The sequence below is a fragment of the Podarcis raffonei genome, chromosome Z, assembly GCF_027172205.1.
Source record: "Podarcis raffonei isolate rPodRaf1 chromosome Z, rPodRaf1.pri, whole genome shotgun sequence".
Lineage (NCBI taxonomy): Eukaryota > Metazoa > Chordata > Lepidosauria > Squamata > Lacertidae > Podarcis > Podarcis raffonei.
Genome location: NC_070621.1, coordinates 21,806,529 through 21,826,209, shown reverse-complemented (window position 1 = coordinate 21,826,209; position 19,681 = coordinate 21,806,529). Strand labels below are relative to the sequence as shown.

Genomic DNA, 19,681 nt, shown 5'->3' with positions numbered 1-19,681 from the left:
AGAGGCCCATTCGCAACATGAAAAGCCTGCAACCTGAGCGCCATATCTGCACAGGTGCAAGGCGTGATTTGTTGCTTCTGTGCATGCACGAAGCGTGATTTGGCGCTTCTGCGCATGCGCAAGCAGTGAAACCCGGAATTTTTTTTTTTAATAATATTTTTATTAAGGAATTTTTTATAACCACAAAAACATAACATAACAATACAATAAACACAACAAATACATAAACAAACAAAAACACAAACAAAAAAAAGAACAAGTACAATTTCATATCTTAATTTCTTATACCTTACTTCCCCGACTTCCTCATGCCTCCCTTTTCTGTATTCCAGATTCTAATCAATTAATCAGCAAATCTTCCCTTATTTTATTTTAATTTAATCCTCCTTATTCTCCTTGTCTTAACCGTTACTAATAGTAACCGTTTACTTTCTAATCCAACATCATTCTAACTTTCATTAATATTGTAATATTTCTTTAAATAGTCCTTAATTTTTTTCCATTCTTCTTCCGCTGCTTCTCTTCCCTGGTTTCGGATTCTGCTCGTCATCTCTGCCAGGCCCATGTAGTCAATCACCTTCATCTGCCATTCTTCCAGAGTGGGTAGATCTTGTGTCTTCCAGTACTTTGCAATGAGTATTCTTGCTGCTGTTGTAGCATATATAAGAATAGTTACGAAAGAGATGCAGAGGGGGAAAACATTATATTAAGATCCAAAAGGGTGGGGGAGGGAAGTCAATGGGGATTATATATTTATGTTTTTAACTCATTTATGTAAAATAGAAAATGCAAAAAATAAAATTTATTAAAATAACAAACCCCAGACCCCATAAACACAGCAACCACCCTAACTAAAGAACTCAAGATATTCACAATGTTGTCGGGCCTACAAGTAAACTTTGCAAAATCTGAGGCTATGTGCTTCAAAACACACACATTAAGTTGTGGGTGAACATATCAGACGACACAGCGATTCTTCAAACAGCTCTTGGTTATTCAGAGGCCAGAGCAGAACTAAACAGCAAACAGCTCAGCTGGCCTGCTTTTATAGGCAGCTGGCTGTCAACATTGTAGCAGCAACCCAGGAATTCCCGCCTAAAATAACTGACGTGGACCTGAGTGAAAACTATCTACACAATACTCCTGGTGGCCAGGGTGACAACTTCAATACATAACACCCCTCCCCACTGAGATAAGGCATTAGTTACAATCATAGCGGTTCCATTACATAAAGCAATACCCTTATTGGTTTCAGTAAGGCACATAAGCATTATTGTCCAGTGAACATAGTCCTTTAAATAAGTTGGGCGCTTGGAAACTCTGCTGGATCGCCGAGGGCCAGTACCAGAGTCCGGGTGGCCTTGCAGATTTCCTGGGCGGAGAGTTCAGCAGCTTCTGAGGCCACGGCCTCCTCAGTGGCTTTCTGCAGCGTGAGGTCTGGCTTGGCGAGGAGACGCCGTTGCAGACGGATGTCCCGGACCCCGCAGATGATTTGATCCATCAGGGCATCGTCTAAGTCTCGGAACTTGCAGTGCATTGCAGCCTGTCGGAGGTGGTGGTGTAGTTGTTAATTGACTCCCCCTCTGCCTGGTTCTGGTGGTAGAACGCATGGCGGGCAACAATCTTGGACAGCTTTGGTGCGTAGTGGTTGCAGAGCTTCTCTTGAATCGTGTCCCACAGTGCTGCCTGGACTGCTACAGGTGCAACCAATGCTCGGGCTGTCTCAAACACCTCAGGCCCACAGAGGCTGAGGAATAGGCCCTGCTTCCGCTCCTGTGATACTTCTGTCAGCTCATTGGCTTGGAGGTAGCAGTCGAACCGAGCGAGGTAGGAGTCCCATGATTCAGAGGCTGGGATAAACGGTGGTAGAGGCACGAGTGAAGCCATGGTTCCGATGCCAACGTGGAGGCGATGGATGGAACACCGTGCTCTAGCCAGAACAGTCAGCTCTGAATTGGTTCTGTTCAGTGATTTCGCTCAGTGATTCAGCTCAGCTCAGAGGGCGGCTGTATCTGGCTGTGCTCTGATGTCCATCGATCCCATCCTCGTCGCCAGTGTTAAGTTGTGGGTGAAGATATCAGACGACACAGCGATTCTTCAAACAGCTCTTGTTTATTCAGAGGCTAGAACAGAACTGAACAGCAAACAGCTCAGCCGGCCTGCTTTTATAGGCAGCTGGCTGTCAACATTGTAGCAACAACAACCCAGGATTTCCCGCCTAAAATAACTGACGTGGACCTGAGTGAAAACTACACGATACTCCTGGTGGCCAGGGTGAGAACTTCAATACATAACAACACACATACACGTCTTGCATACCCAAAAGGAATTCACCAACATCACAAAGATAAAACTCTGCTTCACTAAATTCAGATACCTAGGCAGAGTTAGAACAAAACATTGAGATTGAAGTCCATAAAAAGGTTAAGTATTTAGGGATTTGGTTAACATCAAGAAATATAAACCTATTTAAAAATAACTATGAAAAAAATTGGCTTGAGGTAAAAAGAAATCTAGAAATTTGGAGCAGAATGAATCTCTCACTGTTAGGCAAAATATCGGCGATTAAAATGAATGTGTTGCCAAAAATGCTATTTCTTTTTCAATCAATACCAGTCATCCTGAAAGATGAATGTTTTTAAAAATGGCAGAAAGAGATCTCAAAATTTATCGGGGGGGGGGGGAAGGAGCAAAAGGCCAAAGATAAAACATAAAATACTTACAGATATAAAAGATAGAGGCGGGTTTGCCCTCCCAGACCTTAAATTGTATTACGAATCTGCTTGTCTGGTATGGGTCAGGGACTAGATGAGGTTGGATAAGCAAGAGGCATTAGAATTAGAAGGACACGACAATAAATTTGTCTGGCATGGATATATCTATGGTATGGGAAAGGAAAGGTCCACAGAAGTTTTTATAACCATATAATTAGGAAATCATTAATGAGAGTAAAGGTAAAGGTAAAGGTACCCCTGCCCGTACGGGCCAGTCTTGCCAGACTCTAGGGTTGTGCGCTCATCTCACTCTATAGGCCGGGAGCCAGCGCTGTCCGCAGACACTTCCGGGTCACGTGGCCAGCGTGACAAGCTGCATCTGGCGAGCCAGAGCAGCACATGGAATGCTGTTTACCTTCCCGCTGGTAAGCGGTCCCTATTTATCTACTTGCACCAGAGGTGCTTTCGAACTGCTAGGTTGGCAGGCGCTGGGACCAAACGGCGGGAGCGCACCCCGCCGCGGGGATTCAAACCGCCGACCATGCGATCGGCAAGTCCTAGGCTCTGTGGTTTAACCCACAGTGCCAACCAATGAGAGTATGGGAGAGATATAAAGATTTATTAGAACAAAAGCTAGACACAGCTACAGCTTCTCAAAGGAACAGCTTCATAGATTTTAGTTTTCAGCAAGATTGATTTGGGCCTATGCTGTGCAACATTAACATCTAAAACTACAGATGCATATACAGTGGTATCTCTGGTTACGAACTTAATTCGTTCCAGAGGTCCGTTCTTAACCTGAAACCGTTCTTAACCTGAGGTACCACTTTGGCTAATGGGGCCTCCTGCTGCCGCCGCGCCGCCGGAGCACGATTTCTGTTCTCATCCTGAAGCAAAGTTCTTAACCCAAGGTACTATTTCTGGGTTAGCAGAGTCTGTAACCTGAAGCGTATGTAACCTGAAGCGTATGTAACTCGAGGTATCACTGTATACAAAATGTATAAAGAAGACAGTAAGAAAGGATTTAGCTATACAAGATCTAGGTTCCAAACGGAAGTGATTGAAGGGAAAGTGAAATTATTGAAGGCGGCATACAGCATACTATTAGAATGGGAGACGAAAGATGAAGAGGTAAAATCAGTCATGATTAAATGGGCACAAGATGTAGGCCATAATATTATGATGGAAGATTGGGAAAAGTTATGGAAAAATTTACAGACTGTTCCCTGTTGAAGGAGAATTATATGAAGAGGATGTATAGATGGTTTATGACAGCAGTGCAGTTGGGAAAATGTACAAAATTAGTTGAAATATATGTTGGAAGTGTAAGGAAAAGGAGGGGACATTTTATCATATGTAGTGGGATTGCAATGTAATTAAAAAAATTTGGGAAATGATATACAATGAATTGAAGAAAATGTTCCACTTAACATTTGTTTAAAAACCTGAAGCATTTTTGTTAAGGATTCTAGGGAAAGACCTGCTGAAAAAGTTGAAAAACATCTTCATGTATGCGACAACAGCCGCGAGATTTCTAATAGCACAAGGATGGAAGACTGAAGAAACCCCAACTAAAGAATCATGGCAAGAAAAATTGATGGACTATGCAGAACTGGCAAAATTGACATACAAGCTACAGGACAAGGATAACTGTGACTTCAAAGATGAATGGGAACCCTTTACAAAGTATTTGAAGACGCAACAAAGCGAACTGGACTCCTTGGCAGGTTTTGAATAAACATTTACAAACTCTTTATTGATAATAATCAGTTAGATAATTTAAGGATCTATACAACTTTGTAACATGCAGAGAATAGCATTCACAGAGAAACCAAAGATTGGAATTGAGGGAAGTCAGGTGGGGTGGGGGGGTGGGTCTTGTATGGGAGGGTGGGGGGAGGGAGGGAAATGGTTAAAAAACGAAGAATGACATGTTTTTCGATAATATGTTTTGTTTAAATTTCTAATAAAAAATTAAATATTAAAAAAATCAGGTACATAGGGGTTCAAATAACCAGAAACCTCAGCAAATGATACGTCCGTGATTATGAGCCCCTGTGGCGACAAATGAAGAGAGACTTGAGGAAATGGAACAACACCAACTTCACTCTCAGACAAAATAGCCATAATCAGAATAAAAAATAGAAATAGGAAAGGTGCTGGAAGGAGTGTAATGGGAATTAGCTGGCTGAGAGAGAAAATCAACGTCTGTTGAGAGAATATTATCAAGCATCACAGAGCCCACTCCTAGGGGCTAGGGGGTCCACCCCCCTGACAATAAAATATTTGAGGGAGCTGGGTCACCTCAAAGTTGAAGGGCATTGCTATTCTAATGGTGTGTGTGCACTGTGACCTGTGATTATGAGGAGAGGAGCTTACCTGGGCCCCCCAGTCAAGCATATTGGGTTGTGTATAAGTCACTGAGTGGGCTGCAGAGAGAAAGGTGAAGACCAGCTTTTCATTTTGAATTGATGCAGCTTTTGCTGGTCTGTGGTGAAGGGGTTTACAAAAAGGATTTCATTACCACTATGAAATTTAAAACCATTTCTTTGACAGGTCCTGATTTGTCAAGAAAGCAAAAGACCGGGCAGGAAAAGCAGCCTAGAACAGCGGTTCCCAAACTTTTGGGGCACCCCCACCCTTGGTTCCATAAACCCACCCACAGTACCCTCTACTCTATAAAAAGAATTATTCAGAGTAGCAGAATTGCATGTTTATTCAAAATCAAAATAAAACTATTTAGTTTAAGTCAACAAAACTGGTAAACTTCAACCAGTGATACCAGGATTTCAAGGTCTGATAATCATTTGCACCCCCAACGACTCCCAACTGCCCCAACGTCCCTCCACTGTCCCTGCCACCCCCTTGTCTCTTAGCAGGGGGTGGTAGTAGGTAATCCTACTGCACCCAGGGCAGTACCACCCACTTTGGGAATCACTGGTCTAAAAAGAAACTCATGTGTCTTTAGTAAGGGTTTATTTTAGGGTTGTCATATTTCAAAAAGGTAGTGCTTTTTTCGGGGGGCGCGCGCAGGGGTACTTATACCCCTAAACATTTTGTGAATCTTTGTACTTTTGTCCATTTACTGTATTTATTTTTGCCAATTTGAACTATAAAATTGTGATTTTATTGAGTCAAAATGAGAGTACCCCTAAAAATGTTTTTAGGGGAAAAAAGCACTGCAAAAAGTGAAAATCCGGACACAAAAGTTGTTGCTGCCAAAGTTGTTCGAGGTTTGTTTTGTTTTAGTTTTGCCCAAAATTTGAGTTTTTGCACTATTTTAAAGGAAATTCACCAAAATCTAGACTTCTGACATGGGATGCCATATGTCTGGATTTTCCCAGACATTCAAGCAATTTCTGCCCAGATACTGTTTTCAACTACCATATTCCTGCTACGTCCAGGAAATTTCAGATGAAGAAGAAGAAGAAGAGTTTGGATTTGATATCCCGCCTTTCACTCCCTTTAAGGAGTCTCAAAGCGGCTAACATTCTCCTTTCCCTTCATCCCCCACAACAAACACTCTGTGAGGTGAGTGGGGCTGAGAGACTTCACAGAAGTGTGACTAGCCCAAGGTCACCCAGCAGCTGCATGTGGAGGAGCGGAGACGCGAACCCGGTTCCCCAGATTACGAGACTACCGCTCTTAACCACTACACCACACTGGCTCACACAGATGTATGGTGACCCTTTTTTTTATGGTGCCACTGCCATAAGTTGCTTGAAGATGCATTAATATTTAATTTCTGTGAGGGAGCTGTAGTTTCCTATATTCATTGCTAAACAGGCACATTCTGGAAGGGGGATGTCCTGTTTTTTAAAGCACTTATTGACAGCCAATGTCTGTGCCTGCCCATTCTTTACCTGGCCAATGTTGATCAGTGGGAGCAACACATAAATAAAGCTGTCATCTCATCCCGATCATTCATTTTTTAAAATCAGATGCTTAATGTCAGGGAACTGCCATTGGAACGAGAGGGGGAGGAGGGGCTCAGTAGGGAGAGAGGCAGGTCTCCTGTTGGGGAAGAAAATCAGCGCGACACCAGGGATGGAGGGGGGCCAATGGGGGAAGCGGAGAGCAGGCTCAGAGACTCTTCACTGGACACCAGCGGAGAGAGCACAGGTCCTCCGCTACCCACGCCCACCCTGCGCAGAAGGCTTCCGCGCAGGGAGGCTAGGAGGAGACTGGGCGTCAAACAACTTTTATGTTGGAAAAGGTTGAAGAAACGCCCACTGTCGGATTCTGCCAGCGACTGAGCAGCCACGAAGTGAGGGGCTGTCCAGCCAGGAAAGGTTTAACCAGGCCACCTAGCCAGGAGTGACGGCAACTTACGCACGAGCAACCCCATAACCATTACACTTAAATTTTGAGGCATAGAAAAATAACAAGGTGCAATCATGTGCATATTTTTGCTTATGTTGCAAATTCTCTTGGAGAACAGGGCTGCCCTCTAGGGTCTTCTGGGTTGGGCACCTGTTCTGAGTATATTTCAGCACCCAACCGGCATGATTCAGGGTGGGCCCCTTTCACCCCCTTTCATCCCCGCAACAGCCTTTGATTCCCACTTCAACCCGGTTGATTTGATTCTCCCCCTTTTTGCCAATGTAGATCTTCATTCCTCCTTGTCCCAGGGTGACCGCCATTTTGCAGTTTGCCTCATGTGTCAAAATGTTTCAGGCTGGCTCCCCAAGGGGCTGTCCTATTGCTCCCTGTCACAACTGTTGAAACAGCAATTGGTTGTTGAAGAAACTGGGATGTATTGGCTTTGAAAGTGAGGGAGGGGGTAATAAATGAGTTTTTTAATAGCTTTGTAAATACCTACGCTAGGAGTTGTAGATATTTGCCTCATGCCTTGGAAAGCCTGGTGGCCAGCAATTGCTGGTTGGCCAGAGGTTCCCCATCCTTGGCTAAAGCCATTATTTACAGAGCAGCAATGATGCTTTTATTTGTAGCATCTCTTTCTGTCAAGGCTCAGCATGGAAGGACTCTGGTGCAGGAAACGGTCAAGAAGACCAGGAAATGATATCCTTTGAAAATAAAAAGTGTGTTGAAGAGGTAAAAATAGCTTTCTGTGGCACCCTCAGACACTAGAAGACTGTTTTCAGAATAACCTTGGCAGGAGGTGCAGAAACCTGCCCTGAGATTCGAAACTGGGACTGTGGAAGAGATAACAGGAAACAAGGGAGAGAGGAGGAAAAGCAGGGATTACTTGAAGAATAGATTCAGACTCACTTAGGCACCCTTTGGCATCATTTTGGTTTGGGTAGCAGAGGAACAAGAGGTTAATTGTTTTGTTTCTGGAAAGCTGTTCAGTGAACAACGAAGTAGGGCCTTTGAAGAGAGAACCATGCTGGCCAACTGTTAAACGGATTTTAGGCGTGAAGCTGAGGCTCCAGTACTTTGGCCACCTCATGAGAAGAGAAGACTCCCTGGAGAAGACACTGATGCTGGGAAAGATGGAGGGCACAAGGAGAAGGGGGCGACAGAGGATGAGATGGTTGGATAGTGTTCTCGAAGCCACAAACATGAGTCTGACCAAACTGCGGGAGGTAGTGGAGGACAGAGGTGCCTGGCGTGCTCTGGTCCATGGGGTCACGAAGAGTCGGACACGACTAAACGACTAAACAACAACAACAGTGGACACACACTTCACAGAAAACCAATCCTTCACCCTTAAAAATTAGGAAATATTTTTTTGGGGGGAGGAATACACTCTATTTGAGTTCACAGAGCAATCTGGAAGTCATCTTGACTCTCTTAAAGACCCCAAATATCTTCTCTGCAGAGGAAGAAAGTATCTTGGTAAAACCTTTTCTAATAGTTCTTTTCATGTGCAATCTTTTGAATCCTGTAAATAGATAAACTTCTCACACAATTGGTAAAAAGATCTGGCAAGTATCTGTTAAAAGCAGAGCAGAACTGTCAAAAGGGCATATTCTGTGTATGAATAAGGGTAGCTTTGTAACAATGGATTCAAGAACTAAGGTATTTACAATTTCAGAATACATAATGGCCCCAGTTGCCAGAAAAAGGAAATCAGCAAGCATTATTAGGTATCCTGACAGACAGGAGACAAGTCATAGTCTCAAATTTCTGTTGTAAATTGCTTCTTTTGTTAGGCTTGTAGGATGCTTGTGGGTGGTCTTTGGCTAAGGGGTTGGGGAATTTCTGAAGTTGTTACACACCTTTGTCCCAGGTCCTCACCTTCTTGCAAGGGGAGAGGGAACTCTGTTGCAACAGAAAATAAAGATATCCCTTGCTTTCCTCTACTGGTTTCTGCCTCCACCCATTCTTCTCTGACCGATCATGGACTTTGAGGATACTGGGTCACTTGATGGGGATTTTGGCTGTAAAGGCTAACCCCAATTTTCCTTATAACACAACCTCCAAATGTAAAGTGAGATGCCCCAGAGCTGAAAAATCATTATTCATGTAAACGTAATGTCTGTTTCCAAGGACATATGAAACGGGTATAGCCACATCTCAAAAGAGAGGTTCACTCTCTCTCCCTCCCAGCCAGCTGCTCTCCGTTCTTCTAGACCAGGGGTCATCAACCTAAGGGCCATGGGCTGGAAGGGGCCTGCGGAGGTCATTTGACTGGCCCACGAGCTGCTCCTGAACTAAGCTGCCCGCTCGCGTGCTGTGCTAAACCGGTGCAGTGCGACTTGCTTCTGTGGCGCCAGAAATTGCGTCTGCGCATGCGCAGATGCTGGAAATCACGGGCGTGCACAGTCACACACACACGCGATCTGGCCCATGGAGGGATCTCCACGGGACTGATCTGGCCCAGGCAAGATAAACCTTGCTGACCCCTGTTCTAGACCCTCCAGTCAGGAGAGTCTAATACACTGCTTGAATGAAAGTTCTATAGCTGGAAAATGCAGCATTATTTCCACAGTTGATTTTGAGTGGTCTTAACATCCCTAATTAGCTTTTATGTCAATTACCACAAGGTGTGCCTGTAATTTTTTCTATTAAGTACATTTTCTGTAGTCTGGCCAAACCTGAGGTATACCAGATTAAGTGTCAAGTATAACACAGGGGAAATATGGATTTTTTTTGGGGGGGGGGAGTCCCTACAGCCAAACTGCATTTTTGAATGCTGTCATTAGTATCTGATTGGGGACTCTAATAATAATACAAAGCATTTTTATATTGTTTTTAAACTGCCCTGTGATCTTCAGAGGAAAAGTGGTATAGAAATTTAATTAAATATAAATATAAGTAAATAAGCATTTTGAATTTCCACTTCCATAATTTTCCACGGAATGGGTGTAATTTCGAGAGACTCTCTCCCCTTTCTTCCTTGTCGTGATCAAATGTGTGTTTTAGCTTGTTCCTGCTGACGTCTTCATCTAGGTCCACTTCACCCTACCTGTGTGAACACAAAATAAAAACAATCTTTGTTGGAGTTGATATGGGCATCTTTCTTACTCTGGCACAAATTTTTCCTGTAATAAAGCCATGGCACTGGAACATGAGAATTCTAGAGAAATCCTGTACACAGTCTGCTGGTTGACTTGGCACCTGCAAAATGAAAGAAATGAGCAACCAAAGACGAGTGTGTAGAGGTGCCCTTAGCCTTCCTGGTTCAGTGCTTCAGTATTGAGCCAAACCTCTGGGAAGTATGTAATACCATAAAAGGTAAAGAGACCCCTGACCATTAGGTCCACTCGTGACCGACTCTGGGGTTGTGGCATTCATCTCGCTTTATTGGCCGAGGGAGCCGGCGTACAGCTTCCAGGTCATGCGGCCAGCATGACTTAGCTGCTTCTGGTGAACCAGAGCAGCGCATGGAAACGCCGTTTACCTTCCCGCTGGAGCGGTACCTATTTATCTACTTGCACTTTGACATGCTTTCGAACTGCTAGGTTGGCAGGAGCAGGGACCAAGCAACAGGAGCTCACCCTGTCGCAGGGATTCAAACCGCTGACCTTCTGATCGGCAAGTCCTAGGCTCTGTGGTTTAACCCACAGCGCCACCCGCATCCCTAACATATGACTTATTCAAGCATAGTGTACCAGGTTTGTTAGTACTTGCCCTATATGGGCTGAAGCATCCATACTGCAGGGGAATCGGGGCTGTAGCTTAGTAGCAGAGCATCTGCTTTGCTTGCATAAGGTCCCAGGTAGGGCTGGGAATGTGTGTGCCCCCACACCTGAAACCCTGGAGAACTGCTGCCAGTCAGTGCAGATAATAGTTAGATGGACTAGTGGTCTGACTTTAGATAAGGCAGATTACTAATATTATTAGTATTGCCCTCCCTTCACCACAAAGTATCTATTCCAGAGGCTGACACTGTACCTCCACACTATGAGGAGGAAGTGAGTTGCGGGAGGAGTTAGCTGCTAGGAGCAGTTCTAATGAGTCGATTGCAGTCTCTGGGAGCTTATGGCCAGGACTTGTAAACTGGGGCGTTTGTGAGGGCATTTTGATGGGGATGCCCAGAGTGCTATTTCACAGTGTATGTAGGACCAAGAGACATGAAGGACAAGGGAGCTGCTGGAGCCACATGGGCACCTTAGTTCAAGAAGAATATTGACAAGCGGGGGATGTGTGCAGAGAAGGGTGACCAAGATGATCAAGGGTCAGGAAACTAAGCCTTATGAGGAATGGTTGAGGGAGTTGGGTATGTTTACCCTCAGGAAGGGGAGACAAAGAAGAAGACAGCCAGCTTCATGCATGTAAGGAAGGTGGAAGATGGAGCATGCTTGTTTTGTCCTGCTCTGGAGGGTAGGACCCAAACCAATACGTTCAAGGAAGAACTTTATGACAATAAGAGTTTCTGACCGTGGAGCAGAGTCCCTCAGGGGGTGGTGGACTCTCCTTCTTTGGAGATTTTAAAGCAGAGGTTGGATGGCCATCGGTCATCGATGCTTTAGTTGAGATTCCTGCACTGCAGAGGGTTGGAGTAGAATATACGATACTTGGGGTCCCTTCCAACTCTACAGTTCTATAATTCTATGAACCTCAAATCCTTTGGAGCAATGCTTCCCAGAGTGGGTGGTGGTGCCCAGTGGGGGACATGGGATTACCTTGGGGACACTTAACATGCAAGGGGATGGTGCTGGAGGTGTAAATTGCTATCAGTCTTCGAAAAGCTGGTATCAGTAGATCAGGTTTATCAACTTTGTTGAATTAATGAAGCCAAATAGTTTTAATTGGATTCTGTATAATTATTTGCTACTGTTTTTAACTTTTATTGTGTTACTTAACTGTTACTGTTTTTAATTTTAATGTGTTATTATTTTCTAATTGGATGAGCAGGACTGGATTGCATCTCCCATTGTTCTCAGCAGATGAGAGTTAGGAGGTAGCAAAAAAGGTGAAAGAAGAAACAAATCAGAAGCGGAAGTTGGGGGAAGCCCAAGAGGGGAGGGAGGAAGGAATGTATAGTAAATGTTATGAATATGAGATCTATGTAATGAATGAAAAAGGAAAATGAATTAAAAAAATTAAAAAAGAAAAAATAAATATTTCCAACAACAAAAGTGCAATGATGTGGTTAAACAGTGCCACCTGCTGCTTGGTAGTGGGAGTTTGTTTGCTTGTTGTTTTAAAAAAACACATCACCACTACCATATTTACGAGACATCAAATCTAACTCATACCTCAATTTTCAAAACCTTGAAACAAAAATGTACTGCATTTTTCTGTGCAAAAGACGCCTCCACGTATAATACGCCCCCTATTTTTTTAAACCCCAAATTAAGAAATTAACTTGTTTAGCTTTTTTTGGCGGGGGAAGCCTGCTACTGCTGATCACTTGCCACAGCTACTGCCGATCACACACCTCGCCACAACCGCCAATTGTCTGCCTGCTTGCCGCCACCGACAGCCCACTCGCCCCCTTGCCGCAGCTGCTAATCACCTGTCCCCCTCGCCACAGCTGCCAAATTGCTGCAGCTACAGCTAATCGCCAGCAGCCACCAATCACCCACTCAATCACCGCTGCCAACCTCCTGCTTGCTGCTGCCATTAATCGCACATCCCCCCTCTGCATTCACTATCTGTGTATAAGATGACACCCAATTTTTTTAAGCAAAAAGCATTGTCTTATACACAGAAAAATACGGTATTTGCTGGTGCAATCAAATCTAATGCACACTCTAATTTTTGCAATGTTATTTGGCCAAAAAAAGTGTGTATTACATTCGAGTAAATATGATGAATATTCAAAGCGATATCATGACAATTTAAACCAGTGGTTCCCAAAGTGGGTGGTCCTGCCCCCTAGAGGGTGGTGGGTTACTTAGGGGGCGCTAAGAGGCAGGGGGCAGTAGTAGTTGTTGAAGGTGCAAATGACTATCAGGCTTTGGAAAGCTGGTACCACTGGATCAAGTCTATCAGTTTTGTTGAATTAATTAAACTAAATAGTTTTCATTGCATTTTGAATAAATGTGCAATTAATTGTTACAGTTTTGAATTTTATGGTGCTCCTACCTTCCTCAGTGGGTTGTGAAGACTGCTGTTCTGAATAATGTTTTTTACAGAACAGGGAAGGTGACACCCAGAACCATGGGGTTGCTGGCCCAAAAGTATGGAGCCACTGCTTTGGAGGCTGGAAAGTAGGAACTGACTGAGGCAATTGTTATGGATGCAATTGTTTTTCTTTCTGGAAGAATTCATAAGTGTTATGTATGATACTAGCAACAAAAACAGACTAGGAAGGTATGAGAAACCCAGTGCCAGGTCTGTTTCAGCAAATAAACAGTCCTGTATTAAACCTGCCATCATCTGAATGATAGAGAAGATTGCCAAACGTTTCGTCAACTCACCTTGATCGGGCCCAGCTCACAAATCCGTTTTGAAAGTCTGCACGTTTGTGGTTGAGCGGATGCTCTGTAAAGAAAACCTTTGCTTGCATTTGATTTGCTGCATCCATGCCTCCCCATACGGCAAGGTTGCCCCTGGAATGAGGTTGTCTCTCGTCTGCTGCGCCTTCAGGCACATGGCGAACAAGGACTTGAGCTCGGAACGGAAGCTGTCATTCAGCCAGCAGTAGATGAAAGGATTGTAGCAAGTGCTGCTCATGGCAAACCAATGAAGGACGAAATAGAGGGAGTTTTTGGTTCTGATGTTCATGGTGGAGATGAGCAGCACGTAGCAGTTGAGCGGGAACCAACAGAGGGCAAAAACCACCACCACCAGCACGAGCATTTTGATGCTTCTCTTCTTGTTGTTGTGATGGACGATGTACTGCTGCGTGGTGACATCCCCCACGGCATTGCGCAGCCAGAGCTTCTTGGCCAGCTGTGTGTAAGTGACGGAAATGATGAGGAGGGGCAAGAGGTAAAGGAGGAGGAAAGTGGAAAGGTCCACATATTTCTGCACCACCTCTGCTGGCTCAGGAAAATCTGGGAGGCACAAGCTACGAATAGTAGTTTCCCTTTGAAAACAAATAAACATTTATTCTGGATATGTAGTCAAGAAAACTTTGGAAATTTTTATGTAGCTTAACATAGCTGAGCATACTGATATGAGGGTTTTTTTGGGGGGGGGAGGGAGGGATGCGGTCTGGATGATATTTGTGGGTCCCTTCAAGGGCCTGCTTAGAATCTAGGAGATGAGGCTGCTGAACCAGCAAAACCAGCTCCTTTGCTGGCCAATTTAAGTGCTATTTACTGCATCCTAAGAGGTTCCTCTGTTGCCATAGAGTCCGTTTTATAATTCTGGATTGATAGAATTTCATTAATACCAAAAGTACATCTCTTCAATCTGTGGGATAGCGAGCCTCATCTGGCATTGCCATACATCTGGATTTCCCCCCAACATATCTGGAATACTGCTGCCTCTAGCAGTGTCTGAGTTGAAATCAATAAAATGTTGGGGAAAATCTGGTTGTATGGCAGCTCATGTTGGCGGTGCAGTTTTTGCTGATTTTCCATTCAAAAAGCTCAAAAGCCACAAAAAGAATAAATGCAATTTTGCCCAAAAAAGCTCAATAACTTTTCTGTCCAGATTTTCCCTGTTTGAAATATGGCAACCCTATCCTGTAACCAACATGCTTAAGTCTAATTAATGCATTAAGGGGTTAATTCTATAGAGTTAGCTGTCCTGCCAGGCTTAGCTAGTTCACCCACCCGCACCTTGGGAAAAGGGTAATCAAGCCTATTGTTACCAGAGAAGCTCAGTTTTGAGCTGGTTGCTACAGTTCAGACTGCATGACTCTTACAAAGCATTCTTGTGTTCCTATATGAATAATTTTGGAACTTTTCCCACAGTAACTATGACAGGTTTTACTGCCTCTGTTTTCTGCCTGAATATATGTAAGGAAGGTGCCAGGAAAGCCTCCATGGGGAGAGCATTCCACAAACGTGGAACCACCACAGAAAAGACCCGTACGCGTGTTGTCACCCCCCAGGCCTCTTGTGGAGGAGGCACATGAAGAAGTGCCTCAGATGATGATTGTAGAGTCTGAGTCGGTTCATATGAGGAGAGGTAGTCTGTGAGGTATTGCAGCCATTTAAGGCTTTATAGGTCAAAACCCGCACTTTGTATAGGGCCCAGAAACTGACTGGCAGCCAGTGCAGTCAGACCAGGATTAGTGTAATATTCTCAAACCATCTTGTTGTGGTGAGCAACCTGGCCGCCAAATTCTGCACCAGCTGAAATTTTTGAACCATCTCCAGATGCAGCCCGAAGTATAATGCATTGCAGTAATCTAACCTAGAGGCATAGACAACAGAAGTCAGGCTATCTTCGTCCAGACAGGGGTGCAGTTGGGCCACCAAGCAGAGCTGGTGGAAGGCACTCTGCACTAGGGCTGGGTGATGTATTGATACATTGTCCAAAACCTGTTTGAAGTTCACATTGTGGTAATGGTTTCATAATAGCTGACATGGCAATATATCCTGAATCACAATGTGTGTGTGAACTACATACAAAATTACGATGTGGGGAAAACCGTGAAGCTGGTCATCGATTTTCTCATTATTCCTGCTGCATTATTCCTTGTTGCTCTGCCGCCTCAGCTCTCCGCTGCCTCGTGCAGATGGCAGGGAACCACAAGAACAGGCACTGAAGAAAGCAGCCTGCCTGGGAACTTTCCTCAGTAATAGTGACGCCATGAGCTTCTTGTTTTTAAGCTCAGGGGCCAGGCTGGTAGGTGGTTGAGGGAGATGCCGGTCCCAGCCGGCTATGGATTTCTTACTGGGAGCTCCTTCCCCCCTCCATCCTTTCTCCTTATTTGGACTCTCTCTGCTCATCCGAAGGTGCCTCCTGACACCTGACCTCCGCCAGGGCCCTTGCAGAACTCCTTGTGCCTCACCTCCCCACCCCCACCCCCCATGTCGCTGCCAAACCCTGTGTTTTGAACCACTGCTTGGTCCCACTGAAATTAAACCGTATGCAATATGCAAGCTCAGATTACTCTGAGATCCTTCTTCCCATTTCACCTCTCTTCTCATCCATTCTTGTCCTACAGATATTGTCACTGCATAATTTTTTTCATGGCTTGATTCACATCTTTAATATCCTGTTTTCAGCCTCCTGAACTGCAGTGATGCTGTGCTGCGAAGGGAAGTTCCACACACACTGGCTGTTGTCCCAAAGTAGGAAGCGAGAATGGAATGGCAATAGATTCCCCAGAACAACTGCTCCCATTCTGTTGTTCCTTGCCAGATGAATATTGGTTACTTGATTTAAAAAGGGTAGGGGGCTAATCTCAAGGAAGGGGTGGCTGAGTTGGTGCCATCCAGGTGTCATATTGAGCTCCCATCAGCCCCAGACAACACAGTCCAAGGTCGGGGATGATGGCAGTTGTGTAGCACAGCAACATACTGTTGTGGGTTTGGTGAGTCCTTTCCCATTTGGGGGGTCCTGCCCAGTGAAGGTTGGAATCTAACAGAGGAGGAAGTTGCTAAACTGGTCAGACCTTTTCTTTGTAAGATGTGACCTTAGCTGCTCACTCAAGTGTCCTCATCAGCACCCCAAAAGAATAAGCTGGGTTGCAAGAACTACAACTAGGTGTGATGGGGCCCTCGGTGCTAATGGGTGGGGCTTTCTCCCATTCACTCACCTCTGTACGGTAACTGATTTGTAAGAAAATCAATAGCTGTTATTACCAATAATTGGCTGCCTTGTGACTTACAGCAACTCAGAATCATAAATGCAAATGACCAAAGGAAATGGCTTTGAAAGCCGCAAAAGCAGTAACACTTAAAATATGAAGCGAGGAAGGTGTGCTGCTTTAGGCTGGAGTCTGACTAATTGTAAATAAGCAATCAATGCACTCAGAGGTGCCCACCTCCAGAGCCCCCTGCTGCCCCTTTGCCTCTTAGCAACTCCCCACCTCCCAGGGGACATTGCCACCTACTTTGGGAATCACTGGTGTAGGCAGTATTCAGCTGGATGGGTGCATGGCCTGACTCGATATAACACACCTTGCTGTATTCCACCTACAGAATGGAAGTTGCCTAATCCAGCTTCCTGCCAATGTAGGAAACCAACTCCTGTGGCCATCTTTGGTAGGAGGTGAAGCTTGCTTTTTATTTTTTATTTTTTAAAGTAACACATAGTTTGACAGGTGAGAAAAGAAAAGGGTAGGTTAAAAGACTCACCTATAATTATAAATGAAGAGCTTTTGGTAGATAGCATGGGGTAATGAAAAGCAGGCTGCCATCATCCAGATGCTGGAAATGGCCAGTGCTCCTTTGGTCAGTGACATCCTTGGCTTGAGTGGGTTGAGGATGACCTGGAAGAAAGGATGCCTCACAGTGATTCTCATCTCTGCAGACCAGGGGTGGGTAAAGTGCAGGCCATACCCATACCCATACCCATATAAAGCGCCCCATAAATGTAATTGCCATGTTGGGCACTATCTGCACCATGCATTTAAAGCACTGTGACCCCATTTTAAATGGCCACAGCTTCTCCCAAGGAATACTGGGAGCTATAGTTTGTTAAGGGTTCTCACAGTTGTTTGGAGACCACCTCCCCCCACCCCCAACATTTCCCAAAGCAGTTAACAACCAGTCTGTCTTCCCAGGGAACTCTGGGGATTGCAGCTTTGTGATAGGAATAAAGGGGTCTCCTATGAACTCTCAGCACCCTTGACAAACCACTTCCCATGATTCTTTGGGGAAAACCATGACTGCCAAAAGCAGTGACTCCTTTTTTGGGGGCCACCCCCTCATTCCATAAACTCACCCCAGTGCTTCCTACTCTACTCTACAAAGGGCATTTTTCAGAATAGTGGTTTGCACAGCCCACTAAGGAAGATAGGAACAGCATAAAAATCAAAACAGTACCAGTTAATAAATTGGCATTTATTCAAAAGCCAATTAAAACTATTTAGTTTAATTAATTCAACAAAGCTGATGTGGATAGTTCAATTGGTAAGAGCGTGGTGCTGATAACACCATGATTGCAGGTTCCAAATGAAACACCTGCATATTCCTGCATTGCAAGGGGTTGGACTAGATGATCCTCAGGGTCCCTTCCAACTCTACAATTCTAAGTTGGCGACCATGGCTGCATCTAAGTTAGTGATGGACTTGATCCAGTGGTACCAGCTTTTCAAAGTCCAATAGTCATTTGCACCTCCCACAACCACTACTGCCCCCCTGCCTCTTAGCATCCTCTAGGTACTCCCACTGCCCTCTAAACGGTCATGATACTGCTTTAAATATATAGTGTGGATGTTTTAAAAACCTTCCACTCCCACTACCTAGCACTACCATCACTGCACTTATGTGGTTGGAGAGATTTAACCCACATCTCTGTAACCAGTGCAGGCAGCCATGGGAGATGCAATTCAGACCCACTGATCCAATCAGTCTCGACAATGGAGGCTCTTGACCTTCATTATTGTGCTGGTGCGAATCTTGAATCAGAGACAGTGCTTTGAGTTCTGAAGTCCTGCCTCTTCTTACTGCATTAGACATAAAAGGGCTGGGTGATCATGCAAGAATATTGGCATAAGCAACCACCATTATCAGCTTCTTGCTAATGGAAAGCTGTTGGCTGAAGTTTGCAATCCATGGGAGATGCACAGACTTGGCTGAAGAAAGGCAGCAGAGTTACCTGCAAGTCTGTGGTTTCCAGTTAATGCTCAGCACATAAAAGGGAGTGCAGTGTTTCTAGTGGTCTGCCCGTGTGGGTTTGTGTGGCGAAAGCCAAGTAATTCTCAGAGGAGTGGCTAACGTTAGGCTGAAGAAAGGCAGCCATCCCTGCTGCAGACAATCTGCAAAGCTTACCTCACTGCTACCAGCACATGACAATCTGGTGCTTTTAATGCTGCCAGTGCTTGACTTATTAGGGAGAGGCCTCAATAATAACAGAAAACTTTCTCTGAACACTCAGGGGAATATTTCAGTAATCACTTCCTAAGCCTGCAATTTCTTTCTACCTTCTTTCAGTGTCACAGTGTTCTATTAATCATTTTCCCTACTGAGCTGATATTATAATACACATTGTTAGCTTATTGATGAACACAGTACCTCAGTTAATGAAAGAAGCTCCTAAGACACACTCCAACCTTTTTTAACTGTTTCATCTTTCTGTGAGTATATTCTCCAGGAGTTAAACAAAACCCACTATGTGACACAACGCCTATCAGTCTATCATCCTGCATTGCAGATTCTGCACTGATGGGGGAGGGAGGTGCACTTGATGATCTCCTAGGTCCTTTCCAACTCCATGAGTCCTTAATAATCATGGAGCCTGTGTAAACAATCTACCAGATGCTTGATAAACCATGTAATTTTGCTGCAGGACATTTATCAAGAAGTGCAAAACAACGGTCAGTTATTGTACATGAGTATGTGTGAGAGCTGAACCTCTTTATTCTAATATAGACCAATAGTGCCATCTAGAGCTAAGAACACTGTATGGAAACAATATCCTTGGTTTCATTTCATTTAATCCTTTCTTTCCTATAATAGCAAACTGGTCTGAATTGACTAGTTCTTTCGTAATGGAAGTTCAACACCATTAGGAAGCCGAACCAACCTCTAGGCACATTT

The 19,681-nt window shown here is 44.5% G+C and overlaps 1 protein-coding gene across 1 annotated transcript in view; it reads right to left on the bottom strand.

Moving 5' to 3' along the window:
- Positions 1-13,508: 13,508 nt before the first annotated feature.
- Positions 13,509-19,681, bottom strand: part of LOC128406959 (G-protein coupled receptor 83-like) — a 47,557-nt gene continuing 41,384 nt past the window's right edge. Inside the window, exons 4-5 of the mRNA XM_053374858.1 lie at positions 17,276-17,409; positions 13,509-14,103 (exon numbers count right to left, since the gene is read on the bottom strand). Coding sequence (XP_053230833.1) covers positions 13,509-14,103; positions 17,276-17,409 — 729 coding nt within the window. The remainder of the gene's footprint in view (positions 14,104-17,275; positions 17,410-19,681) is intronic.